The sequence below is a fragment of the Ammospiza nelsoni genome, chromosome 12 (assembly GCF_027579445.1).
Source record: "Ammospiza nelsoni isolate bAmmNel1 chromosome 12, bAmmNel1.pri, whole genome shotgun sequence".
Lineage (NCBI taxonomy): Eukaryota > Metazoa > Chordata > Aves > Passeriformes > Passerellidae > Ammospiza > Ammospiza nelsoni.
Genome location: NC_080644.1, coordinates 15,187,803 through 15,215,585, shown reverse-complemented (window position 1 = coordinate 15,215,585; position 27,783 = coordinate 15,187,803). Strand labels below are relative to the sequence as shown.

Here is a 27,783-nt window from a genome sequence, read left to right as displayed (position 1 = left end):
ATTCTCTCTGCACAGAGAGAGGCTTCCATGGAGCTGACCTCCACACTGACCCTCAGAGCCAGCAGCAGGGGCTGGCTGAGTGAGGGAGGCTGTTTTCTGTCTTTCAGTGCAGAGAGAGCCTTGAGGTGGGAACAGAGGTGCTGCTAAATCTCCTCTGGCCTATGAATACTGTTGTGGTTCCCCTGCACAGGGAGGTGCTGGGCAGTGAGCTCATGAGCACCAGTGACTGTATGAACATGTTGGGTGTGATAGGGATGAGGTGCTGATTCCACTCAGGGCACGGGCATGCCTCAGGCTGCTCCTCAGGGCCCCAGAGGGCACAGCATGGACATGGTGCAGAACCCTGCCTCTGCCTCTGGGCAGCATGAGCAGCTGCACCAGGGAAAGCTGGGGGTGCAGCTGAGCATCCATCTCACAGCAAGGCTGTGGGTTTGATCCCCATATAGGCCATTCACTTAAGAGCTGGACTCAATGATCCTTATGGGTCCCTTTTAACTCCAAATATTCTGTGATTTTGTGATTTCCCTTTTTTTTCCCCCTTTTGTTTCCCCTTGTCATGGTGTTTGTCCCTGATCTACTGGTCTGCAGTGCCTGCCCTGATGGGTGGAGGTGCAGTGTTGGTTTGTTCTGAGAATTATGCAATGCATAAGTGCTCCCCAGGTGATGTTGTCTTCTCTCACTCTATGTAGCAGGACCCTTGTCCTAGGCCTGGCTGTGCTCTGTCTGCTCAGAGGCAGTGTCTGAAGTTCATGTGTCACATGTCAGATCTGTAATTGCATCTGTTGGCTCCCCGTGTCTGTATTCTGTCATGTAGAAGTTCCCAGTGTACCCTCAGTTTCAGACAGGTCACCCAGAGACTTGTCAGCCCTGCTCCCCCTCTGGCTCTAGCTCCGCCTCAGTGATGGACACTGCAGATTGGCCTCCCTACCTGCAGCACAATGCCTGCTCTCTGTAGGCCTCCCTGGGACTGGGGCAGCCATAGAGCCCACCCTGTGAATGAGGCAGCCACAGGGCTCCTCACCTGTGAGCACAGAGTGGCTGCTGGCTCTCTGCACCTGGGCTTGTGGCCTGGGACATGTGGTCACTGCCTGCTGTGCCAGAGGCTCTGGCTGACCTTGCAGCACATTGCCTGCATCCTGTGGCTCTCAGGACAGGTGAGTGGGGCTGGGGAAGGCCACAGTGTCCCTCAGGGAGTCAGAGCCCAGCAGCCATGTGCTGCTTGTTCTGTACTTGTGATCTGTGGCACAAGGTGAGTAATGAGGGGGCTGGTACTCTCCAGACTGCTTTTGACATCAGGGAGCTGGGCTGAAACCTGGGACTTCTGTTCCCAGATGGTGGAGCACAGGGAAGGCTGTTTTGGAGTGGTGATGCTGCTGAGCACCAAATGCATCATAGTTGGTGCTTAAAACCCAACGTCATAATTTCCTTCTGCCTGGAAGTGTCCAACTGGCTTTTGCAGCCTGACATCCAAGGATGTGGCTTCTTTTGTTGTCTGCTCTAAGTTATTCCAGTCACCTCCTGCAATGGGAGTCACTTTGGCAGTGCTGCTTCCTACTCTCAGCCCTGCCCTGAGAGCAGCTGGGAGTGGGCCTGAGAGTCCTGTGGGGAGCAGAACAAGAGTCAGAAGCAAATAAACTGCTATGAGTGGACTTGATTTAGATAATGCTAAGTGACAAACAAGCCACGGTTTCAGCAGATGGTCAGGATTGCTTTAGTGCAAGAGCATTGACTATTGACCAGCAAAGCCACCAGGAGCTTCTTCACCAACTCTTTAGAATGGCTCTTCCCACCTGTTTAACCTCTGTGTTGTCTGGGCCAGAGGAGCAGCAATGCCTCAGCCTGATGTCAGGAGCTGGAGAGGAGCAGAAGCAGCAGAACACTGAGGGCAGAGCAGAGCTCCTTCCTCTGGCAGGAACTGCTGTGGTTCCCCAGGCAGCCTCAGGTACCACTTGTGTCTGCAGAGAGCTGACTGGGCAAGTCCTGCCCCATCCCTGACAGGCAGAGAACAACAACGACCTTAAACCTTTGCTGGGGCATCCTGGAGCTCTTCTCAATCCCACATCCATGCAATCACAAGGGGTGGGCACAGCGCCCAGACAGCCCAACTCAGAGCTCTGCTCTGATCTAGCACCATCCTGCCTTTCATCCTGGAGCAGGCCAAGCTGCTGAGGAAGCAGCATCTGCCCAGAGTTCATCAGGCCAGTTTGGTGCTGGGGACAGGAGGCCTGGTGCCTGTGCAGGCCTCCAGCAGGCAGCTGGGCCACAGCCCTTGTCCTGTCATGGAGCTGCAGACTTTATGCAGGAGTTGATGATATAGTGACGCTTTCTCTTCTTCACTGGTGTTACAAGACCAGACAGATGGGATGGGACTGCCCAGGCATCCTTTCCCCTTCATGTTTGCAACTCCTACCCAGGGAGGCAGCTTATCCCTCTCTGGAGACTCCAAACAGCAGTGACCCCACCAGGAGTTGTTTCCATGTTCTGCTGTGAACTCACACCTTATTTCAAGGTTGAACTGTGTTTAATTTTCATCTCCAGCCACTGGGTCTCATTTTATCTTTGTCAGGCAGATGAGACTGCATTCCATTTCCAGTTGGTACCTTAGCACCCTTGCAGTTCCCCCCAGCCCTGCTCCAGATGCACGGTACAAGAAACAGCCCTTACAGATCAGATCAGCAGCTCTGCTGCTCTTTGATCATTTGGGAGGTTCTTGTTTGAACTCTTGTCCCAAATAACTGTCCTCATAGAGTGACCTTTAGAGGTGCCTGTGGTGTCTAAGTCTCCAAGGGCTATGGCCAGGACCAAGGTCCCTTCCCTGCTTCATTCCTTTCCATGTGATATTTTTGCACATTGAGGGGCCGTGTTATCATTTGGGCTCAGCATTGCACTGAGAACACACAGTAGTTCTGTTTCTGTGGTGATCCCCAAGTTTTTCATAGAGATGGACTGTCCCATACTCTGTGTTTGCCCCGTGCACTTGCTCTCCTTGGCTCTCCAGGCTGCAGCTGGGAGCTCTGCCCGGGCTCCTGCAGCTCGCAGCTCTGCTGCCCCCCCAGCCTGCAGTGCCAGAGGTGCCTGGCAGCAGTGCCCGCCGTGCCCGCGGTGCTCACTGGCTGCCACTCGCTCCCACAGGCCTGTCAGCACCGGTGCCCAGAGGCAGGAAGGGCAAGAAGACGAAGAACCAGATGCTGCTTCCTGAGATAAAGAACGCAGACTGGCTCGCCACCTGCAACCCCGAGGTGGTGCTCCATGATGACAGCTACAAGAAGCACCTCAAGCAGCACTGCAACAAGTGAGTCAGAGAATCATGGAGTGGTTTGGGTTGGAAGGAGCCTTAAGGAACATCTTATTACATTATCCTGGCCAAGGACAGGGATACCTTTCCTTATCCCAGGTTGCTCCAAGCACTGTCCAACCTGTCCTTGAACAGGGATGGGGCAGCCATGGCTTCTCTGGCAACCTGTGCCAGGGCCTCATCACCCTCAGAGTGAAGAATTTCTTCCTAACATCTAACCTAAATCTTTCCTCTTTTAATTTAAAACCATTCCCCCTTGTGGGAGCCCACATTGGCTCATGGAGACAGTGGGCTGAGGGCCTTTAGTGTTGGGAGGGTGGGAGGGAGCTGTGAAGGGCTCACAGCCCACAGAGGATGACCATACTCTCACTCCTGGACCGCCCTCGTTCCCCTCCAGCTCATGGAAGCCGTGTCCTGAGCAGCGACCCTCCGGCCACCGGGTCACAGGGCTGGGCAGGGTGGCATGACACTGCCTGGTCACTGCCCACCCTGCTTGGTGGAAGTGGGTGCTTCCATGTGGGAGAACACGGTGTGGAGCAGGTTTTGCTGGCTTTGCTGACCTCTCTGCCCCCCGGGACAGGGTTCTGCTGCGGGTGCGAATGCTCTACTACCTGAAGGCTGAAGTGCTGGGGGAGGCTGCGGATAAAGCCTTTGAGGGGACCCCTGCCAGGTAGGGACCTAATGCTGAACCCCTGCAAGGCTTCTTGGGCTTGAGAGCTGCCACAGGTGTCTGACCCAGCCACATCTGGGCTCTCTGCAGCTCCAGATGAATCAGACCCCAGGTCTTCCTCAGGCAGAACTTCACTGTCAGGCAGCCACCCTGCCTGTGCAGAGACTGCAGCCATAGCAGCCCTGCTGAGGCAACTCTGAGACTGTAGCACCAGCCTGGGTGCAGTGGGGACTTAGAGGGGTACCCTGCAGGAAAATGCTTCTGTGTGCTGCTTGACAGATGGGCCCTTATCCAAAGTGGGAGTCCATAGAGACTGCTCTCAGTCTCAGGGCCAGGCCTCAGAGCAGAGCACGCCCCATCGCTGTGGCCTGCAGTCCCTGCCAGCCCTGGGAACAGTGGGACCCACAGGCTCTGTAATGGCACTGAGCCTGCAGCCTGCCAGCTGCTGACCTTGCTGCAAAGACTCAGCTCTCAGTGCTTCTCAGAGAAGTGTGATATGCTGAACTTAAAAGCTTAATTTCCCCAAGTAGGGGCTGCTGCCTTCCCCAGCACAATTCCATCAGCACCAATGTGTGTGGGGAGACACTGTTCTTTTGGGGTTGGTAGGTGTGAAGTGTTTTACCTCTAGAGATGCTGTTCAGGTCAGACGGGATCTTCAGTCCTCTGGAGATGACTTGGGTGGGGAGGCTGGAGAGAGGCTGAGGGCATCCTGCCCTGGAGAAGGAGGAGCAGGAGGGCAGCAGGTTGTGGTGGAGCCAAGGCTCCAGTTCTTTGACCCCAGGGAGATGTGTGCCCATGTCATGGTGGGGCCCCAGGCCAGTGTTCATTAGCTGTGCCCAAGCCAGCAAGCTGTGGCACCTGCCCTCCCCGTGTCCCTTCTGAGGAGTGCCCAGTGCCCCTCAGTGTCTGCTGAGGCTGGGAGAGGGGTGTTCATACCATGTCTGCCACAGGGAGCTGGATGTGCTGCTGCCAGACATTGACTACGTGGAGATTCCCGTGGACTGGTGGAATGCCGAAGCTGATAAATCCCTGCTCATCGGCGTCTTCAAGCACGGTGTGTACCCAGCTCTGGTGGGTGCTGCTGTGTGGGGGGATGAGCACCTCTGCTGCTGGAGGCAGTGTTGTGCTGTGCAAGGGACAGAGCTGTGGCCACGCTCCACAGCCACACAAGGCCAGGACAGCCTCCCCAGGTGCCAGCAGCATGTTTGGGTGGGGAACAGGCACCCCACAGTGCCCAGGGTGGGCATGCCAGATCTCGTGGTAGACTCTGGTTTGCCAGGAGCAGTGTGCAGTTGCTGTGTGAGGGCAAGGAGAAAGGCACAGATCTTTTCTTGGCCTCGTCATGGAGTCCTGGTGCAGTTTCCAGGAGACACGGGGCTGTTTGCCCCAGCTGCACGCTGTGTGGTGGCTGTGCTGCTGCTGGCTGGGATGGGAAGGCTGACCCTTCCCTTTGCCTGCTTGCAGAGCCATTAGCCACTTTTGGGAAAGTGGTGTGAGTTCTGGGGGTGAGAACTGCTGTCGTGGTAGAACAGAGGGAGTGGGAGCCGGGTGGGGAGCTGTGTGCCAGGAGTAGGAGGTTTTTGTGAACCAGGCTGTGTGCTGTCTGTCTGTCCCGGCTGTGGCAGGTTACGAGCGGTACAATGCCATGCGGGCGGACCCGGCGCTGTGTTTCCTGGAGAAGGTGGGCATGCCCGATGAGAAGCTGCTCTCTGCCGAGCAGGGCGTCAGCGATGGGGCACAGGATGCTGCCGAAAGGTGGGCAGGGGATGGAGCCGAGCTCCCACAGCAACCTGGCTCTCTCCTGGGGCACTGCAGTGGAGGGAGGGAGCAGGCTGTGCTTCTGAGCACAGAGGGAAGGGCAGAAGGGAGCTGGTTCCCAGTATGAGGTGGAGAGGTGGCATGAGCACCAGTTCTTTGCTTCTTGGTGCTGAGAACTGGTACAGCCACAGAGGCTGTGCTGCCACTACCAGGAACTGTTAACTCTCTCACCCAGGAGCAGTGTGGAAAAAGAAGAGAGCAGTGGAGAAAAGCTGGAGGGGCTGTCAAAACAGGAGGTGAGTGGGATTCATAGTGTCAAATGCACATCTGATGCTGCCCAGCCTGCCCTGCAGTGCAGACTTGGCTCCCTCAGCTCTGCTGCACGGCAGCAGGGAGCTAGCATGGCTGGTCTGCCTGGTGTGTGTCCCATCTTGTGTGCATTGCTTCTGCTCCCTGGAGCACAGCTTCTGCTGTGCTTCTCTGTGTTCCCTGTGGATGTGGGCAGCATCTTCTTCGTGGGGAACTGAAGGGTATTGAGGGCTGGGGATTCCCAGGAATGCTGGTTCTCAGTCTTGGTTGGCTTCAGGAACCACATGGGGCCCTGGCAGAGGGGTCAGGGATGTCCCAAAAGAAATGGCCTTGGGGGAGAGGAAGATCAGGGAATGAGGCAGCACAGGAGAGTGCAAGGATTGTTTGAACAGTGGAGGCAGTCACGCTGCAACTGTCCTGAGCAGTGGCACTACAGCCTCTGTCACTGTGGTGATCTTTCCCTCCAGGCCCAAAATAGCCTCTCTGAGCTGTCACCTCTGCTCCTGTGTGCTGGGCACAAACAGCATCTCTGCAGCCCAAGCACACTGAACACACTACCCTGCCCATCCCACCACCCTGCCAAGGAGGGGTAGGCTGTGGCTGCTGGGCGTTCTGTGTGGGGTTGAGCCCTCTCTGATTGTTTCCTTTTGCAGGACATCGTGGCTGCTGGGGTGGGTGAAGCCAGTGAGAAGCGGGACGAGCCAGCGGCAGGTGAGGCCATGTCTCCTGCAGTGTGGTCCATGGCTTCCCTGGGTTTGGGGTGGCACAGCCAAGCCTGAGTGCTACCCCAAGAAGCCCACTGCTGGGCTGGAGGGACATTCTGATCTGTATTAGTGGATGAGGCAGCTCAACCTGGGCAGGGGCTGTCATGCACAGACTCACAGGTGACCCATGGATAGGCCCTGTGGCAGGGCAGACAGGGTTCCGAGTGATTCCAGCCAAAGCTACCCAGGGTAGCTTCAGGTAGCTTCACCCAGGCTTCCAGGGTGACTGGAAGTCATTAGTCTGCTCTTCTCCATGCACTTCCCTGCATGAGATGAGCATGTGAGGTCTCTGCAGTGGGCAGTGTTGGCACATGCTGTGGGCTGACTGGCCCCATTGCTGAGCAGGGAGCTGCAGTCTTCTCCCATGCATGGCCTGGCCTGGAGCCATCATTCTTATCCTGATCTCAGCCTCTGGACTCTCTGAAGGAAGCTAAGACATGATGAGGCTGTGAGCCAGCAGGGTCCCATGGCCCCCTGTTCATGACTGTGATCGCTCATGCTCCCCATGGAAGGCAGATGGTGGGAGGAAGCTCTTGGAGCTTGCCAGAGGATGTGGGAACCTGTGGCTGTGCATGTGTGCTAAATACTAATGTCCTGGCTGATGTTTGAAGCCCAGGATGGCTCCGACTCAGACAGATCCTGCTGGCCTGTCTCCTCTGCTCTCACGGCCAGACTGCGGCGACTCGTCACCGTCTACCAGCGCTGCAACCGCAAGGAGCTGCCTCCCCGTGCCGAGATGCTGGTGCCTGGTAACCATGGCTACTGGCTGCAGGATGAGATGTTCCGGAGAGCCTCTGAGATGGACTCAGTGAACAAAGAAATGCAGAAAAGGTAATGCAGCAGAGGAGCCTTTGCAAAGCTGATTTAGCCCACTTGAATTCTCTAACCCCCAGAAGTGACCCAGGTAAATGCCACCAGAGCTGACTGTGCTGCCAGCTGCATGGGGCATGGAGTCACAGGGGTCCTTGCTGGGCAGGGAACATGCTCTGAGCCATGGGAGCCTTGCTGCTCCAGCAGCCAGCCCAGCCACGGAGCAGCCTCCACTGTGTTGTATTCATATTGTTGTTATCAAGTTTCTAGAGTCCCGTACCTTCTGACTGGCTTTCTCACAAGCAGCTCTTCACTGCAGTGCTGTTCCTGCTTCTTCATCAGGGCTCCTCCAAGGCTCTCTCTGACCAGCCAATCCACCCCCTCTTATCCCAGTTGTCTTCACTAGCCACAGCTGCCGCCCAGTTAAGGACATCACAGCTGCAGCCCATTTAGAACAACTAGGATCAGGGCAAGGCCACTTATACAATACATAGATTTTACTGAGACTCATAGGCTACTTATACAATACATATATTTTACTAGGACTCCTACTATACCACTGCAAACTGGAGTTTGTGGGTAGCAGGTGGTGACACTGAAAGGACATGAGGGGACAGGTTTCCAGGGTCAAGTCAGCCTCAGCAGGGGAGAGTTGTGTCCCTGGAACACACTGTGATGAGGGTGACAGATGAGCACTGTCACAGCCGTGAGCGGTGCCCTTCCAGCCCTTGTGGCTCTCACACCACTGCCTTTGCCTCCTGCTCATGGCCACTGGAGCCCAGTGGTGACACACCCTGGATGCACTGTGCTCCCATTTCATTTGTGTCCCAGTGAATGGGAGGGGGTTGGGACTGTCCCAGCACCCTGAGTGGCTCTCTGCAGCCATGGGGAGGGTATGCACAGGGTGATGCTGTTGCTGCTGCTGCCAGTATCCCATGGCACCCCAGGACTGGGACTCTCTGTGGTCACCAGCCCTCAGTGGTTTTGCCTTCAGTGAACCTGTCCCTGCAGCAGGACCCCACATAACCACATGGCACATGTGCTGCTGTGTGCTCTGTTCTTGGCCTCCTTGTGTAGAAGCTGCTCCACCTTCCCTTTCCTCTTTTTCTGGACTTCTTCTAGTTGTACCGTCCCCTCTTCGAGGTGGGGGCATCAATAGTTGTGCTGTAGGCATCACAGCAGCCTGGTATCTCCTGCTGCTTAATTCTCTGGGCTTTTCATAGGGGAGATTGCCTTACAGGAGTTTTCCACTGGCCTTTAATTTGAGGCCTTTTGACAAATTCACCATTGAGTTCCTTGATTTGGATCATTAATATATTTATTAATTAACCTTCTTGTTGTTCTCATTTTTGAAATGAAACATGACAGCAGCCCCAATGCTGGCCCAGGTGTATTTTGGGCAGTTGGAGAGTTCTGTGGGTGTTGACACCCTGTCTACTTTCCTTTGATATGTCTCAGCTTCTTGCTGGTGCTGGCTCAGAGCTGCAATTCAGAGGCTGAGATTTGACTGGAAGCTTTTTTCAGGCCTCAGTGCTCCCCTTTTTCTACCCTTGCCCTCTTGTGTGCACCCAGGTCTGTTCTCTGTGGGTTTCCTCTGGGCTCTGCCTGGGCCAGTATTTGCCCAGGACACTTCACCATCTGTGTCCTTTGAGTGGTCCCCACTAGGTAAAAGCTCATAGGGTCCAAGCCAGCATGAAAGTTGCATTCTAAGAGTGCTGTAACTGAACTCCTCCCTCAGCACTGCTGCTCTCCTCTGCTGGGGAGGGGCTGACCCTCAGGAGTCCCCAGGAGTCAGTAGGGTGAGTGGTGTTTGTTACTGGGACCCTTAAGCAGTGAGCCCCAGTCTCAGTTTCCCTCTGAAAGAGGCTGGATGAGAACGGTGTCTGCCCATCTTTCCTTTAATTCTGCTACAGAGAACTGACCTTACTATGGAAGTCAAACAGCTTGATGTAGCAGGAACGGAGTAGATGGGATAGGTTTGTGCCTCCCTGTTGGCAGCACAGTCCAGAGCTGCCCTCAGAGGTTTATTGAAGCAGCCAAGAGGGTTTTTTCAGCAATTGAGAGCCAGAGGGCCTGTGGCCTCTGCTCCTCCTCCCTGTGCACCAGAGGGCAGAGCATCTAGTACTGTGGTGGTCTCCCCAGTGTGTTCCTCCTGACACCTCCCTCAGAACTGTTGGTCAGTAACTAGACTGTGCTCGCTGAGTCTCTCTACCTGGTGCTTTGCCTGTTCTGGGCCCAGAATGTGTCTCAGTGGTGTTCCCATCTCCTCCCTGCTCTACAGGTGGACCAGAAGGGAGCAGGCAGATTTCTACCGCACTGTCTCCTCCTTTGGGGTTATCTATGATCAAGAGAAAAAAATCTTTGACTGGGCCCAGTTCCGAGCCATCTCTCGACTGGAGAAGAAGACAGATGAGAGCCTGGAGAAGTACTTCTACAGCTTTGTGGCCATGTGCAAGAATGTCTGTGGTCTCCCTTTGTGGAAGGAGGATGGTGAGTGGAAATTGCATGGCCTATGGAGGGGTACTGGTAGGTCATTTTGAAGGGATCCCACTGCTCTGGTGGAGCAGGAGAGCAAGGGAGGAGCTTCAGAGACAGCTGGAGGCAGTGAGATGCCAGGCAGGCCGTGGGCTTGCAGCACTCATGCATTTCTGGCTGCCCTGTCCCCACCACATAGTGCCTCCCTGGCACAGTGGGAGGGTAGAACAGCCCTGTGGACTCCTGCCCCTGCTCTCACAAATCTCTTGGAGTTCTCACAGGAAACCACAACCAGTTTTATCCAAGACAGCAACCTCTGTAGGTGAGAGACAAGTTGAGAAGCAGCACACACAAAGCACAGCTCCATGCTGGAGCTGGAGGTTGTTTGGGTGAGCTGTATTGCTGCTCTCCAAGCATCCCTCTGCTCTGTTGGACAGAGTCCTTTCCATCTATGTCTGTGCTGACTGTGGAGCTCTGCTGCATGGTAAATGGAGCCTGGATCCACTGCAGGAAGCTCAGGAAGCCTGGCCAATACACAGGGCATTTGTTTCCTTTGAGTGCTCTGCAGAGGTGCTGCATTGGCACTGGACAGGACATAGATGAAAAGCTCCTTGGGGGCTATTTAGGCACAAAGTGATTTGTTTCCAACAACAGCAGAAAATATTTTGCCTCACATCTGTCATGTAGTCTGGTCTTAGGCACAGTTCCTTGTGTGTGTGTGTGTGTGTGTGTGTGTGTGTGTGTTGTACCTCAGGTAGCTGTTCCTCATCAGAAGAGCTGCATGAGCTGCCCTTCCCTGACAATGGGCTGAAGGGCTACCAGAGGCCCAGAGTGCTGGGAGCCACTCTGCCTGCAGGTCCAGGCAGCTCCAGCACTGCTGGTGATGATGGAGCAGAGCTCAGACCAGACTCTGAAATCCTCTGCAGCTGGTGCTGCTCTTGATCCAGCTGCTGAAGTCAGGGGGTTTTACTCCCTGTGTCCATTTGGTGGGATATGACTGGAAGGTACTGAGACTGGAAAAAGAGGCCTCAACAGTGGCTACAAACACTGGCCCCACCTCACCTGCAGTATGAGCAAGGTTAAAACTCAGCTTGCTCATCACTGCCTCTGAGGAACTCCTGCCAGCCCAAATAATGTGTCCTTGGCTTTGCTGTCCCTGCTGCAGGTCCTCCAGACCCTGACATCTACGTGGAGCCCATCACGGAGGAGCGCGCTGCCAGGACACTGTACCGCATTGAGCTGCTGCGGAAGGTGCGCGAGCAGGTGCTCAAGTGCCCGCAGCTCCACGAGCGCCTCAAGCTGTGCCAGCCCAGCCTCTACCTGCCCGTGTGGTGGGAGTGTGGCAAACACGACCGGGACCTGCTCATCGGCACCGCCAAGCACGGCCTGAACCGCACAGACTACTACATCATGAATGACCCCCAGCTGTCTTTCCTAGACGCGTACAGAAACTATGCCCAGCACAAAAGAACAGGGCTCCCAGGCTCAGAAACCCTGTGCTGCCTTTACCAGTCTAACTCCAAACTCTACAGTTCCCCCATGTTCAGCCAGATGGATCAGTCCTGTGAAGCCCTGGAGAACGAAGCCGAGGGTCACATCAAGCTCGAAACCGTGGACAGCACCATGTCCCAGGCTGAGGGCAGCCCGCTGGACACAAACTGTGAAACATTCATGTCCGAAGTCCGGGACATCATTTCCAGTAACTACGACGAGAGCTCGCTGCCGGACTCGCTGGTGTGCATGATGTACGATGAGAAGGCGTGTCCCAGTGAGCAGAGCTCCCTCGCCAGGGACAGCCCTGCCTGCACCGACGTCGGAAGCGGCGGCGCCAAACTCTCCGAGGGCAAGCTGGAGGGGGATGAGGATCCGTCCAGCTGCGATGCAGATGCCATGAGAGAGGCTCCCTTCCTGGAGGGTTTGCAGGTGGGCTCTGACCGAATGGACAATCAGAATGAGGAAGCTGAGCCTTCACCTTCTACCCCCGAGAGCAATCCTCTGCAGAGTGCCCCAGCCAAACTCAGCAAAGGCTTGGAACAGAAGGGAGCACTTGCCAGCCCAGCGGCAGGGCTGCCCGAGCATGGCACCGTGGAAAGGGTCCTAAGTGTAGGGCTCTACAGTCCCAGTCTCCATAACTATGAACTAAAGGTTCCTCCTGAGCAGAGGTTCATCAGTCTGCTGCAGGAGAAAGGATTGGAGGCAAAGTCGGGGCCAAGTCAGAGCCACAGCGAGGAAGATGAGGAGGAGGAAGAGGATGATGATAACTCTGACGCAGCAGCAGATGCTGTGGAAGGCTTGAATGGTCCCAGGACCAGGGCTGATTTTGACCCTGAGGCTCATGAACTGGGGGGTGAGGAGCAGAACTCTGGTCTCCCCACACCACAGGACACTTGCCCAGAAGATGTAAATGGCAAGAGGGAGTCCCTGGGTCTGGGGGAGCCCGGGGCAGAGGTCAGGGTGGACTGTGGCTTGAATGAGGAGAGCACCCAGCAGCACTCACCAGACCAGGCTCAAAGCCAGCCCTTCAGCCTGCCCACACCTCTGCCTCAGGGGGCAGAGGCCCCCTGTGTCAGGGAGGAGCCCTTGGGCCGAGATGTTGAGGGACAGACAGGCTGCACAGAGACCCTGCACCCTGAGCCTCAGGGCATAAAGCAAGAAGAGTGTGAGAACAGAGATGATGGGGAGAAAGCCAGCAGCAACCAGAGCCAAGGTAATGTCCTGAGAACTCCCTCAGGTTGACAGTCACCTCTGGCTATGGTGGGAGGCCTTGCTGTCCTCCTTGCAGAGCCAAACCTTGGGGCTGGGCAGCCCGTGGAGTGGCCTCCTGTCTGTAGGATCTGAGGCTGCTGCAACTGGGAGCAAAAGGTGTTAGGGGGTGCCTTTGCCAGTAGAGCTGACCAGAACTCTCCACCCTGAGCCCCAGCAGCCCTTCTGCTAAGGGCATGCCATGGAATGCAGGATGCCTTTCCCTTTCTGGCACAGAGCACTGCCTGTTGAGCAGCTCCCTTTGGAAAAGCATATGCCCTCCCTCTCTCCCACCTGGGAATGGCCACACATGGGGGCTACTGCACTTCAAGCCCCCCACATTCAGCTCAGGGGAATGATGGTCCTTCCTGAGCAGCTTGGGCTTCCTGCCCTGGTCTGAATCTGCTGCTTCTCTTGGAGACTAGGGGACTGTTTGGGACCTTTGTGAAGCTAGCTGGGCATTGGGGTGGGAATGTTCAAGGAGATACTCACCTCTAGATGGGAAGAAAGGCAGGGTAGTTGTGGGCTCTATTCTCCATTGCTTTTTTAGATGGTCCAGAGAAGTACTTGGAGGAGGAGAACAAGAATTCTGCTTCTGTCCTGCCCGGGGAGATTGATGATCTTCAGGATGCCCGGGCACCAACCATTGCCCAGCTGCTGCAGGAAAAGACACTTTACTCCTTCTCTGAGTGGCCTAAGGTGAGGTTAACATGAACACAGTTTGTATCAAAGTGTTTCTGGGTAGCCCTGGCCAGCAGTAGCTCACACAGCTCCAGCTCTGCCTCCTGCTCCTCTGCACACCCCATTGGATGCTCTGGCTGAGGTGCCGTGGAGATGCTTGCCCCCAAAGCAGTTCCCTGCTGAGCTGAGATCACCTGGGCTGGGCTTGACTTTAGTCCTGAGCTGTTGTTGTACATGGGTCGCTCATTGCAGTTTTCGGTTGCCTCCATCCAATTCTGTTTGCAGGACCGTGTGATCATCAACCGCATTGACAACATCTGCCACGCCATCCTGAAGGGCAAGTGGCCTTCCTCCAGCCAGCAGTTTGAGGCACAGAGCCTGCTGACAGCCCCAGCCATGGCCGGCAGCACCGGCAGCAGGAGCAGCTTTGCCGAGTCAGAAGCCCCCAATCCCACCTTCAATAACGGGGTCTTAATGTCACGGGTACAAAAGGTGAGGGGGGCTCTCAGGCAGTGAAAGGCTCAGGACTCTGGGGTGAGACATTGCCCAGAAGTACTCAGGAGTTTCCCACGTGTGGCCCCTTGGTGCCAGTTGGGGTGTATAACACGTGGCTTAAGCCACCTGGTCCCCTGGCGGTAGCTCCTGGTGGGTGCCCCATGCTCTCAGCCCTGTCCCCCTCCTTGGAAGGCAGCTGCTGTTGGCAGCTCCACAGCTCCTGTGGCTCTGAAGGTGCTTCCAGAGTCAGCACTGGAGCGGCTGACATGGTCAGAGGGGGCATCCCACTGGTATCCCAAAGGAAGGGGTGCAAGGAGCACTGCCCTGTCGAGTCCCCAGCTCCCAAGTCCCAGTGCCCCAGTCCCCAACAGTCACATTGGACAGACGGGAGCTGATGGCCTGGGGCCCCAGCAGCTGGCAGAGCATGGTTATAACACCTTGAGATATCTGAGTGTGTCCTGCATCACCCCTGCACTGGGAAAGAGATATGATATGCCCCCAGAAGGGACATCCCTCAGGCTCCTTGGAGAGGCAGGGATGGCTGTTAGCTCAGTGCTGGTGTGAGGAGCTGTGGTCGCTGGGCAGGGTGGGAGCACCTGTAACCCTCTGTGCCTTTGGTACACACAGGAAGGTTTCCTGAGCCCTGCCTTTGCAAAAGATGAGCGGAAGCACAGGAGACCCTATGAATTTGAGATGGAGAGAGATGCCAAACAGAGGAGCCTGGAGCAGCTGGCAGCAGCCCACGTCCATCCTCCCATTGTGCTGAACGGCTGGCGCGAGGCAGCGGTGGACTTGTCCAGAGGCTCTGATGGGTCCCCAGGGAGCTCCTCTCCTTTCCCCCTGAACACAAACATGCCCAAACTGGGGACCGTGAATGCCCTCCAGAGCTCCCTGGGCATGGACTTGTCTGGCATCCTACAGGCAGGGTTAATCCATCCTGTCACTGGACAGATTGTAAATGGCAGCCTCCGAAGAGATGATGCTGCCATGAGGAGGAGACGGGGCAGGAGGAAAAATGTTGAAGGGATGGACCTCATCTTCTTGAAGGAGAGGCCTCTTCCAAACAGGCTGCAGGTGGGTTGATGCTCCCCACTTTCACATGAACCCAGTGGAGTCAGCAATTTGTTTCATGGCCCAGCTGCCCCCCTCCAAATTCTGCTGTCCATACACTGCACTGCTTCCTCCAGGACAGTTTGGTTTGTGCAGGACCAGGCAGGAGTAGATACTACAGGGAGGAAAGGAAGTTATCCCTCTGGTTTACAGCACTCTGGAGTGTCTGAATCCTTTTAAACATTATTAAAAGCAGCTGTTCCACCTCAGGGAGTGTTTAGGTTTAGAGAAGACAAGGAAGACAAGATCCTAGTACACCCTTTCTCCTTCTATCCTGGGATCCACTCAAAGAATAGAGCAAGGCCAGCATCCCTAGACCACTTTTAGGAGTGATCTGAGGGGAAGTTGGTCTTCCTGGTGATTGGAGTGTTTCCTTGTGAGTTCAGAAGCATATCTCAGCTCTCTGTGCCTTCCCTACCACTAGTGCTGGGGATGGAGTGGAAATGTAATGTGGTGGTGGGTGGTGATTTAAGGAACAGGCACTGGGAGTATCTGGATTAGTGTGTGTGATGGGAGCAGATGACCTGCTTTGGGAGCTGGGCTTCTCGGGGTGCACATGCATCACTGCAGTTGCTGATGGGCTGTCCCTGATCCTCCTTCCATGGCAGGACGTTCAGGAAGAGCAGCCACAGCCCCCTCAGAACAGTCCCCTCCCTGATGGGCCAGTTGCTGCTACCTCAACTCCACAGCCAGTCCCAGCTGCAGGCAGCCAAGAGAAGGCTGTCCCGAATAAGAGTCTCCTTGACTGGCTCCGGCAGCAGTCTGACTACACACTCGATGTCCCCAGCTTTGGCACAGTAAGGGTGGCCTTCAGTGGCACGTGTGTGTGTGGTGTGTGTGTGTGTGCCTGCCTTGTGCGTTGCCCTTTGTGTTATGTTCTTTCTTGTAACATGGTTTGTGGTGTTCATTGGGGCTGTTCAGGGATTCATGACATGTTCAAGAGGTGAGCACTGTTCCCCTGTACAGCACTTGCTGCTGGAGAACTCCTCTCCTTTCCCCCAGAACACAAACATGCCCAGACGGGGGACTGTCAGTACCCTTAGGGTTCGCTGGGCACGGACCTGTCTGGCATCCTCTGGGAGCTGAGCCCTGTTACCCAAGGTCGGTTCTCCAGCTGCAGTGCATCTCTCTGCCCAATGCACAATGTGTTCTAGAAGGGCCAGGGATGGATGGGGACAGAAATGAGAAAATGGATTTGAGGTGTTCAAGGTCTATCCATGTTGTTCTTTTTCACCTGTGGTCATTATAGGCAGTGCTGTTGTACTAAATAAGGCTCCCAGGCAAGAGAAAACCTGCTCTCTTTAAGAGCCACACTGAAGAGGCTGTGTTGGAGGCTGACAGGCTGTGGCCATGTGGCCATGGATGCTCTCAGAAAGCAGTGGCTCAGAGTGAGGTGCACAGTCTGTCTGATTCTTCCTGCTCTCTCATAAACCTCCAGCTCTTGGTTTCACAAGTTGCTTTGCTACAGGTTTCAGCTTATTTAGGCTGTTTGACCATGTGGTAGGCAGAGCACAGACCATGAAACAAAGCAGGAAGAAATGTGGTAAAACAGAAAATACTCTGCATCTTGGTCCTGGAGGATCATGTGCCTGAGGCTGGAATTTCCTGGAGCTTGAAGTACAGGCAAGACATGAGTGTTTTAAAGTTTGTTAGAGATGAGAGCTGAGGAGCCCAACATCTGCTCAGCAGGATGGTGTTTGCTTTTCAAACTTCAGAGACACGTCCAGCTGTGTGCCCAGGGCTAGGACCTCACTGGAGCAGGTGTGGAGGTGTCTTCCCACTCCTTCCCAACACCCTTGCCTTCCAGGGAGGTACTGGAGCCTGTCCAGTCTGACTGTGCCTCTGGTGAAGCTCTTGCTCCCAGAAAGCCACAGTGCCTCAGGCCAGCCCTGCAGGATTTCTTCTGTCCATGTAGGATGGATTGAGAGAGGCTTTGGGGTACTGCAGTAGTTCAGTTCAAAGGATGAACTGCACTCAAGGCTTTTTTCTGACTCTCAGGAATCTGTGTTTTCTGGGTTGTTGGTTATAATGCTCCATCCCTGCCGGCACATTGACAGGGGGTGTGCAGTGACTTGGCTGTAACTCAGTAGGTTGCAGTTCCAGAGGGCTCTGATCCCAAAGAAACATGGTGCAGCATCTCTGTGGTGAAAATAGGTGGTGAGAAGCAGGTGGCTGTATGAGAGTGACACAAGTGGCACACACAGACCTGTTCTCTCTTTACTGGGTGTATGCAGTGTCCTGTTTACAGGTGCATGTGTAAGAAGCTGCAGTGTCAGGAGTGGAGGAGAGTTAGAAAGGGCTAGGGCGCTCTAAGTGGGGTGCACTGGAGGCTATATCTACAAAAATCAGTTTTGCTTATTTGAGAGCTAGTCCTGTGGCAGGGACCCGTTTGTGCTGCTGGTGCTACTCCTGCCCCAGACTGCAGGGATTCTCTGTCCCTTGGGAGCCCATCCATGCTGCTCTCCTGCAGGGCTTGTAGCCAGCCAGGCTCATTAAGCCATCTAGTCTCATTAACATTGTCTTGTTTGCACTCCAGAATTTTTCAGACAAGCCCAAGCAGAGGAGGCAGCGCTGCAAGGACCCCAACAAACTGGACATTAGCTCTCTGACGGGAGAGGAGCGGGTGCCGGTGGTACATAAGGGTACCGGACGGCGGGTAAGCAAAGGCCTGTTCTGTGCTCTGCCCTCAGTGTCCCAAAAGGCTTAGCAGACTTTGAGCTCACCTCTAGGGGAGATTTAATACAGAGAAGCCTATGGATGAGACAAAAGTCTGGAAGAGGTCTCTAATCTACATTATCCTGTGACACATGTGTGCCCAGGGACATGCAGACCAGTGAAATAAGTGACTGTCTGCGTGAAGTAAGGGATGTAGGAGTGTCATCCCTTGCCAGGGGGCATAGACCTCTCAGTGGCAATGGGATACAGCCTTTGGCTTTAAAGCCACGCTCAGCACAGCTGTGTCATGTGCTTTCCAAACTAGATTTGATTGTTCCCCTTGAGTTCATTGCAGTATGCCACAATTTGTACCATTGCCACGCAAGTACCTTTGGTTTGTTCCTCCTTATGAGGTACAGGCTAGAGCACACCAATACCCATCCCGCTGCTGGCCTTGTAGAAAGTCGAGGGTTGGAAGGGCTTTTTCTTGCTTTCTGAGCACAGAGCTTGGATTTACTTGTCTGCAGTTTAATCTCCAGGGCACTGAGGTTCACTTCTCTGAATAAGAAAGGGGTGTTCAAGATTACTTTGCACCAAAATTAGTTCTTAAACACACCCAGGACTGTACAAGGTCAGAAGGTGATGTGACATTAATCCCATCTAAAAGCAGAACTAAAGAGTGAAGCAGAAAGGTTGTTTCAGCCACATCTGTGTTCCCCTTTGTTGCCCCCATGCTTGGCCTTTTCTGGGTGAGCTGGAGACTTTTCCAGTTCTAAATACAGCTTTTACAGAAGCTCTGTCCCCATCACTGGTACCTGAGAGGGCAGTGAGGTGGGCCACAGAGGCTGAACCTGCCTTTCCTCCCTGAGCTGTGTGTCTGGAGGCAGCAGGCACACATCAAATCCTGCAGAAAGGCAAGTGTAGCAAGGCAAGAGTCTCCACCCCAGCCAAATTGCAGCCCGAAGCAAGAAGTTAGGGGAAGTGTAATCATATTTTTTGTATTATTTTACATAACTCTCTCTGCAATAGAGGTCATCCTTCTGCTGTGTTTTATAGTTAGGGGGAGCCACGGCACCAGCATTGAAGGAATTGCCAAGGTGGCTTGATGCAAACTTGGAGTATGCTGTTGCAGCTGACTGGGCTGACATTGTTAAGCTTTCAGTAAGTTAGAGCTTTTGGAGAAATCTGTATCATGTCATCTTTTTTTTTCCCCTCCCCATCCCCACAACCTTTCTCCAGTGAGGACCTGGGAGCTGCGAGGCAGGCGCTGGGCTGGGTGTGTGGGAGGGCATGGCTGCAGAGCGGGAGGTTGGGCCGTGCCAGCGCCAGCCCCGTGGCCACAGAGGGGCCAGGCCCCAGGAGCAGGCTCAGCCTGCCTGGCTGCAGAGCCTGGGCATGCTCAGGGTGCCGGGGGCAAGAGGAATGCCCTAGGAGCTGGACAGAAGGGTGTGGACAAAACATTCTCATGGGTCAAATTTTCAAAAACACCTCTATAGTTGATAGTTTTCATCAGCTCCTGTGAGCTCTGCCTGTGCAGCCCATGGGCCACCGAAAGCCCTACAGGTCACCAGGCCTGAAGGGTCAGGCACAGGCAGGGAGAGGGGCAGGACGGAGTCTCCTGTGCCACATTCACCCACCCTGTCCATCCACCAGTCCCTGCCCTGCTGTGGGGCAGAGCCTGTGAGGAGCCTCTCCCCTCTGGCCTGCCCGGCACTGCCAGATCTTCCTGCCCTGCCCCACGGGCTGGCCTGAGCCAGATTTCTCCCTGCAGTCCCTCTCACCTACTGCCTGCTTTTGGCCTGCAGTGGTTTGTGTGACAACCTTGCAGAGGGCTGGAGGGTGAATCTGTTGGTGAATCTTAGAGGTTTGTACTGCTCTCAAATTGGTTTTTCCTTGTCTCTGGAGATTTGGCATGATCTGTCCCAGTGCCCAGGAAATGGCTCCACGTCCAGGCTGGCATCAGGGCCCCACCTCTGCAGCCAGCCCCGGGTGAGCTGACAGCTCTTCCTTCCCCTGACTTGAGGGGACAATCCCTTTGCCACAGAAACCGCTGTGTGCCTGGCGCTGCCCGGGCACCTCTCCTGTGCCCTGTTCCAATGGCTGCATCCCATGATCATTCCCACCCCATGGACACTGAGCTTTTGGAGAATGCTTACCCATCCTGGCAGGGAAGGGATGCAGAAGGATGGCCAGTGGCTCTGGGCACTCAGGCCAGCAGGAGCTGGGGCTGGCTGGCCCACAGAGCCTGGGGACACTCATAGCCCTGTGTAGCTTCTCCCACATCCCAGTGGGAGATGCTCCCAGAAGGTTCTCCCTCCTTTGGCAGGTGCTGTGCTGAGCAGACTGCCAGGCACATCTAATTCACGTTTCTGCACTACAGGTTTCAACAGGAAATATTTTTCCTACCTAAATTTATTATTCAAAATGGTTCAAAGAGTGGTGGATATTGATACGCAAGGGAACCACAAATGGAAATGTTTAAATGTCTGTGTTGAGAATGCTGAAAAAGGGAGTGTTAAGTTGTGCTGTGGATCCCCCTGCACTGCTCTGTGTAACCAGATGGTCTCACCCACTTCTGGCTGCTGGGTTTTGGTCCTATGTCTCTTCTGTCAGAAGACCTTTCTGAATGCTCCCTGGCATTTCTGCGAAGCTCTGACCAGGAACTCCTCAGTCAGCACGCCCACTCTCTATGTCATCCCATGAGCTTTGCTGTCCTGCAGAGCATTGAAAATTTGGCCCTTCCCATCTCAAAGAGGATTTTTTCACCTGTTGCTGAAGGCACAATTAGAGCTGGGCAGGGAGCTGAATGGGCAGCTGACACCATACTGCCCTGGTGCTTCTCATGCTGTGAGCAGCTGGTGCTGAGGGTTGGGGTGAAAAACAGGGTAAAAACATGTTTCCTCCTCCCCTCCCTGAGCATTAGAGTGCAGGATCCTGCCAGGGCAGAATAAGGGTGTTTTGCATTTGGCAGCATCTCTTGGGGAAAAGTTGTGTGTACCTCTCAAATTCCATATCATGTAGGCAAATATTCCTGTGCCATCACCATCTGGGACACAGATGTGGGCACGGACAAGCCAGATTCCCCTCGCTGCAGTAGTAACTGTTGGGTGTTCTCTGTTATGTCTCATTTTCAGGGCTACTTACCCGAAAACAAATTCAATCGCATCCTCACCGAGCCTGTGCTCCGGGACACTGGGCCGCGCCGGAGAGGGAGGAGGCCCCGGAATGAGCTCCTTAAAGGCCCTGGTGTTGTAGCAGATTCTTCTTCTGGAATGGGACCACTGTTCATGAACGGACTAATTGCAGGGATGGATCTAGTGGGACTTCAGAACATGAGAAATATGCAAGGGATCCCTCTGACCGGGCTGGTTGGGTTTCCTGCTGGCTTTGCAGCAGTGCCCTCCGGTGAGGATGTGAAGAGCACCCTGAGCATGTTGCCCATGATGCTCCCAGGCATGGCGACCGTACCCCAGATGTTTGGTGTGGGAGGGCTCCTCAACTCCCCGATGACCACAACTTGCACCGCCACTGCTCCGACTTCGTTAACAAGCACAACGAAAGGTGGCACGGCCAGCGCCGAGAAAGCCAATGAGGAGAAACAGGGCAGCCAGGATGGGAAAAAGGAACCTCTCGCTGAAGATAAGCCTGGTCCTAGTTCATTTTCTAATCAGACAGAATCCGCAATAACTACCAGTAGTCCTGTAGCTTTTAACCCATTTCTTATCCCTGGGATGTCTCCTGGACTGATCTATCCCTCCATGTTCCTTTCCCCTGGCATCGGCATGGCGCTGCCTGGCATCCAGCAAACCAGACACTCGGAGGCGGCCAACCTGGAGAGCCAGAAGCGGAAGAGGAAGAAAGCGAAAGGGGAATTGGCAAATCCAGAGCCAGAAACTGTCTCACTGCCGGAAAAAGAAGCTGCAAACAGTCAAAACTGTGTGCAGCAGAGCCCGCCAGCGGCGGCAGAGAAGGAGCAGGACGGACCAACAGAGGAGGAGCGCCAAGCAGCTCACGATACCGATTAGACCTTTTGTTTCATTGAAAGAAAAACACAAAAAGATTGTGGCTTGTGAGTTTCTTATCCCATAAACTCTTTGTTACTTCCCCTCCCACCCTGCTCCACCTTCATAAACCTGTGTTTCCATGAGTAATACTATCTACCTAATTCCCTGTCAGAAAAAACTGGTGACATACTACATGTTAATAGTTGCAGGGTCTTGCCACTTTATTAGATAAACAGTGTTGTCTAGCTAGTATGGGAGGCACCGAATTCTCATTCTGTTTTTCCAGTCAATCATCCCAGCTGACAATAGCAAATCCAGTACTTGGTCACCCCCCGCAAATTGCTCACTCCTTTGAGAAGAAAAAGCAGCAAAAAAACAAAAGCAAAAGAAAAGTGTTTATCTCTTGGTCTAACACACAGACAAGGTATTTCTGTCTACAGCGACACTGAACGAAAAAGCCTATATTTGGGCTAAAAGCACAGCTATAGTAAGTGCTAATGTGTATTTTTGATTTAAAGTATTTCCCTATTTTATCATGGTTACTAGAATAGTAGTATAGACAGAAGTATATAACTAATAATTGAAAATGCATATATTCATTTCTTTGAAAGGAAAAGCATAAACTGGTAGTGATATAATTTCTTGATCACCCCACCTCAAAGGTTTGGAGACAAACTGCAGAGAGTGAAAAAACAATGTAGACATTCTTTTGTGTTTTTTAAAACCAACGTTTGGTTTTATGTTATGTGGAATTTAGTTGCCCTTTCCTTGGTAGTTACAAGAACTTTCCAGCTTGAGCTGGAAAGGTTTTGCACACTTGCATGACTTTTCTGGGGTTACTGTATCTGTAGCAGCCAGTTCCTTCATCATTCTGCTTGTCTTCAGTTCTCCTCTCTGGCGTTAGTTCTCAGCTATGGCATTACAGGTGCTCTGAAGGTATTTTTTCCAGCCATGAACAGACCACACCATTTTTAATGCTCTTATATGAACACTTAGGCTTTCTGAGTTTTTATATTTCCCACTCCTTACCCCAGAAGTGGTGTTCTTTCAGCAAACACGGAGAAGGCTGTAGGCCAGCTTCCCTCCTTGGGGAGTCCTCTGAGAAGGACCCTTGAGACTTTCAGAGCCTGAGTTTCTTACTTCTAGTGGTGGACTGTGAAGAGATGACTTTGGCTTCTTCCCATTCCGTTTGCTGTTGAACAGTATTTCCAGTCCTCCAAATGATTTCAGCATCTGCATTTCAAATGGACGGGTTTTAATGCTGCCAGCCCCCTGCTCCAGCTCTGGGTACTGAGACTCCTCTACAGGCAACTCTTCTGATTTCTCCTTCCCCTCACTCCTTTAATTCTTCTTTCTCTTGAGGTTCTTACTTGCAGCTCATGGTCTGAGAATTGAATAAAGCCACAGTGGTGCAGCAGTGAGTGAAGGGCAGGCGGGGAGGGAGTTGGAGTGTGCTACTCATCAGTTTCACACTTGGTTGTCACAATTTACTGTATTTTTTACTTTTTTTTTCTGTTGCAGTTTTGCTAATTTATCGGATGGTCCAAATGTTTTGACATAACTATTTCAGTTTGCATTATTTATTTATGATGCTTTTTGTCATTGTCTTTTATACATTTGGGATTATAAATTATGTACATGTTAAAATTAGCATCTCAAAGAAGTCTGTTACCCGTGGTCAAAAAAAACAGCTGGTTTATATTTTCGCAGAATTTATTCCCAGTTTACTGGATTGGATGATTTTTTAAAGGATTTAGCTAATCATAATGCAATCCTCCTCCCCCCCAATAATTGTGTTCTATTTAATAACATTCTTGTAGCATAGATACTGTATCACTATCGACAGATTTCTTAGAAATGCTGCTATCTCTATTTAACTAACATTTTGTTCAGTTTTTGCCTCCAGTGGAAGCAGAAAGGGTTTTTTCAGCTGTTAAATCCAAAATCAATATAATTTATTTATGTAAAAAAAAGTCACGACTGATATATTTTTGAACCTTTTAAGTACTAACTTTGTTTTTATTCAGTGGAAGAACATGTACTTGCCCTAAATCCTTAAAATACAAATGCTATAAAACTTCATATATCTTCAAAGCCTTACTGTGAATGGATACAGAAATCTCTTCCGAGTCCATTTCTTGTTATGGGATGATTTTTCCAGGGTTACACGCATAAGGAACAGGGTCTAAAGTGAAATTTATTTAATTAGCCAGCATGCTCTATACCTTGTTCTTCCTTAGCAGACATGTATGCTACGTCTCTGGGTGTTTAGGCTTCTCTTTGCTACTTTGTGACCCTTTTGCAACCCGATATACTCTGTGGATTATTTAGACTGTAAGGCGTTAAGTGGCTGCTTCTTCTTTTCCATCATGTCCCTAACAAACGCCAAATTTTCACTGGTTTTCATGGCTATTCACACACATACATCCTTCACAAAATGTGCTAACAAAATAAACTGTCTGTGCTCTTGAACATGGATAAAAAGAAAAATATTTAAAAGTCAGATTTTTATTTTTTTAATTTAGTGACTAGATGATGCTTATCTTTCAGACTTGGGAGAGCCTTGCTACAGATGTATATAATTTTTTTCAGCAAATATATGTGAATGTTTAATTCACCTGACTCAGTGATAAACGTGACTTGCCTTTTTCTCAGCATAATCCCATGAGAAGCTGTTGGAAACAGCAGCGTGGTTGCTGCTCTAGGCTGCTCCTGGTGCCCTGTGTTACTCTGCTGCTCGCTGTCAGGGGCCGAGCCTGCAGCTCCCACAGCACCCTGGCTGAACTCCAGCCTGAGGGAACTCCTGTTCCACATGGTTTGCAAGATGCCAGGAGCAGCCCGAGCTCCAGGGACAGTTTAAAGCACAGGATGCACAAGGGCTCTCTGCTGACCTGCTCTTTCCACAAGGGTGGGTGGAAGCCCAGAGACCGCCACAGCCATCACACACACCCCACCGTACAAGCAGTTACACCCCTTGGCATGTGCACTGGGGGTGCTGGGCTCCTCTCCCTGCACTTTCTGCACCTCCAAGTTTTGTGAAATGCTTGTCCTAAATCTCTGTATAAGGATCTCAGGCTTTAGCAAAGCAGGCATTCATCATTGTTTCATCAGAATGATATGCAGGACCAGCTCCATTCTTCCAAGATCCAGGAAAAAGGACACAGAGTAAAACCAGTGCTTTTACTGCTCCACCTGCCCTGTGTAAGCACCTTGTCCTGGTATTTTGTTGCTCCTTTGGGGAAGAAAAAGAGAAAAGTGTCCTGCAGAAAAGACTGGCAAAATGGTAGTGTGAACTGTGAATTTCCAGTTCCAGAGTCTCTCTTTAAAATCTGGCTCCGCACACTGCATCATCCTTGCACCTCGGCATCCATGATGCAGGATATTTGCTGGCAGAAGTTGCAGCAGGAGAGCCATGGAGGAGCTTTGGGCTGTCACATCCGTAGTGGCTGCAGTGTCTCTGTCTCTTCAGCCAAGGTTTGCTGCCTGCTGGTGGCAGTGAGTGGGTGTGGTGCAGGATGGGCACTGTGGGCACAACCTGCTCCCTGTTATGCTTTACAGGATACAGGTGCCCTTTCCTGGAGAGGGAGTAAAACAGGCACAGCTGCACATCCCTGCTGTCTTTGCCTGGTTTTCATCTGACAGACACACAGAAGTCTCATAATACATTTAGACAGGATCTCTAATTCCCTTTATGATCACAAAAAGGGGAGGAAGAATTTTCCTCAGGACTGAGCCATGGTTGGGGGAGCTTTACTTACCCCAGGTGCAGATGTTCCCAACTCTGGGCTCTTGACAGTTACAAGAAAGGATTTGCGGTTGGAAACCGTGCCCAGCAGTGAGCAGAAGGCAGTTTCTCGAATGACATCTGTTTTTTATTGAAACTTAAGCTTTTCAGTGCAGTTTTTCTCCTCTCCTCTTTAGGAGCCACTTCAGCCTCAGGGCTCTGGAGCATGGGCTGAGTGACAAGATCAAATGTGAAGAATCTCCTCACATTTTACATCCTCAAAGCACTTTCTGGGCACTACACTTCAGTTAGAGTCCCCACATGCTTCACGCCCATGGGCAGTGCCCAGCTGCCCATGGCACCCGTGCTCGACCATGAGCACCAGTCAGGCAGGCAGTGCTGCCAGGAAAGTGCTGCCAGGAAAGTGCTGCCAGTGCTGCAGAGCAGCAGCTCTGGAAAAGTGGAGGGGAGAGAAATCCAGCTTCTCTCTCAGTTCCGTTCCCATCAATCTGCACAGTGTGCCCTGTACATTTGGACAGCAGGCCTAGGAACATCATCCTCACCCTCCCATGTGGCTTTTTGGGATGCTGGTTGTTTCATGGTGCTCACAGGGGTGGCTGAAGACTATACGTGCAGTGCCATAGGTGACACTAATTCCTGAAGAATCAAGGTTGCACCTCAAGAGGTATAAAACAATGCAAGATCTTCAGCCCAGCAGAAGATCAGTCCCACTCCCCATGTGGCCTTGTTCTTCCTCCAGTGGGATTTTAATTCATTAACAACTCCATACAGCACCACTACCTGGCTCCATTTGCCAGTGGTCTGGATGGGATGTGACGTTACTGGTTTAACTTGGAACTCTGTCCCAGCCTGCCTGAACACATCAGTTCAGGCAAGCCCAGCATGAGCCTTCAGAGGGTTTCAAGAAACAGCAGTCGTGGACCTGCTGCAGGAGCAGCTGAGGGGAGTGAGAGCCATGGCAGATGCTCCAGCCTCTCTCTCTGGGCTCCTGCCAAGCCTTGGTTGTCAAGTTTCTCAGCTGGTCGTGCTATAGCACAGGGAGACATTGTACAGGAATTGCCTATACTCTTTGGAAAAATGAATTTTTAAATGAAAACCTGCCAGTGACTTTTTTTCCCCTCCAGAAAAGGACAGAGATTTCTGATAGAAGAAGAGATGCACGAAGAACAAAGCTTGGCTCACCTTGAGGAAGACATCTCTCCAAAAGGAATAAATAAGCCTGTGGGCCCCAAAGCCTCAGTATGAAATCCTAAACGAAGTACATTTCCTGTCTGCTTATGACAGGCAGTTTTCCATGCTCTTATGGCCAATCTTTTTCCACATAGATTTAGATGTTGGATTAAGGCTGGTTTTTATGGAGACTAATGTTTTGGAAAGCACGGAGCTGATCTGATTCTCGGTAAGGGACTGGCCCTACCAGCCTGCGGATCCCACAAGCTGATCCCTGCGCTTTGTAGAAGGGCATTTTCAAGAAAACCAACCCCAGGATCTGCGAGTGGGGTCGGACGGAGGCCGGGGCAGGGCAGGGGCTGCCGAGTGAGCGGGTGCGGCGGGGCCGGGGCCGGAACGCGCCTCTGGGCATCCTCCAGGTACCGGGAAGGGGGATCCGCCGCACCGGGCGCTCCGCGCCTTCTCCGTCCCACGCTGTCCCGGTAGGAGGGAGGCGGTTCCGGTGTCCTCCGGTGCCAGGCGGGCGCAGAGCCCGTTCCCTCTCCCCGAACGAGCGCTGCGGACGGTGCGTGACTCGAGCCCCTTCCGGAGCTGCGGGAGCCGCTCCCCTGCCCACGGGGGCGGGCGGGGTCCTCACAGCCCCGGCTCCCGAAGGACGCGAGTGCTTCCAGTGGGCTCCGTCCATGGGCGCCGGTTCCGGTGAAACGGCACCTGGAAACGCTCTGAGCGCCCGCCGCGACCGGGACCGAGGCGGGGCCGCGCCACGAGGGATAAGGAGCGCGGCCCGGGAGCGGAGCGGCTCCCCGACGCCGCCGGGAAGGTGCAGCCATGCGTGTACCGGGGCGCTGCGGGCCGAGGAAAAGCCGCTCCTGCCGCGGCCCCGGAGCCGTGGGCGGGAATGGGCCGCGAGCATTCGCCTGCACCGAGCGCTCGCCTGCAGACGGGAGACGATGGCTGACCCCGGACGGCACCGGGTGACCCCGGGCAGCACCGGGTGACCCCGGAGAGCACAGCCTGACCCCAGGCGGCACCGGCTGACCCCGGGCAGCGCCGCCTGACCCCGCCGGCCGCCACCGCCGTCCCCCGCGCGTATTCCCGTC

The 27,783-nt window shown here is 53.3% G+C and overlaps 1 protein-coding gene across 1 annotated transcript in view; it reads left to right on the top strand.

The window, feature by feature from the left end:
* Window positions 1–24,240, top strand: part of CHD6 (chromodomain helicase DNA binding protein 6) — a 101,040-nt gene extending 76,800 nt beyond the window's left edge. Inside the window, exons 23-38 of the mRNA XM_059480606.1 lie at window positions 3,133–3,292; window positions 3,876–3,965; window positions 4,916–5,019; window positions 5,591–5,720; window positions 5,959–6,019; window positions 6,686–6,743; window positions 7,408–7,627; window positions 9,888–10,096; window positions 11,247–12,788; window positions 13,374–13,522; window positions 13,790–13,996; window positions 14,627–15,073; window positions 15,718–15,906; window positions 17,646–17,765; window positions 18,821–18,925; window positions 20,899–24,240. Coding sequence (XP_059336589.1) covers window positions 3,133–3,292; window positions 3,876–3,965; window positions 4,916–5,019; window positions 5,591–5,720; window positions 5,959–6,019; window positions 6,686–6,743; window positions 7,408–7,627; window positions 9,888–10,096; window positions 11,247–12,788; window positions 13,374–13,522; window positions 13,790–13,996; window positions 14,627–15,073; window positions 15,718–15,906; window positions 17,646–17,765; window positions 18,821–18,925; window positions 20,899–21,789 — 4,682 coding nt within the window. The 3' untranslated portion in view covers window positions 21,790–24,240. The remainder of the gene's footprint in view (window positions 1–3,132; window positions 3,293–3,875; window positions 3,966–4,915; window positions 5,020–5,590; window positions 5,721–5,958; window positions 6,020–6,685; window positions 6,744–7,407; window positions 7,628–9,887; window positions 10,097–11,246; window positions 12,789–13,373; window positions 13,523–13,789; window positions 13,997–14,626; window positions 15,074–15,717; window positions 15,907–17,645; window positions 17,766–18,820; window positions 18,926–20,898) is intronic.
* The last annotated feature ends 3,543 nt before the right edge of the window (window positions 24,241–27,783 follow it).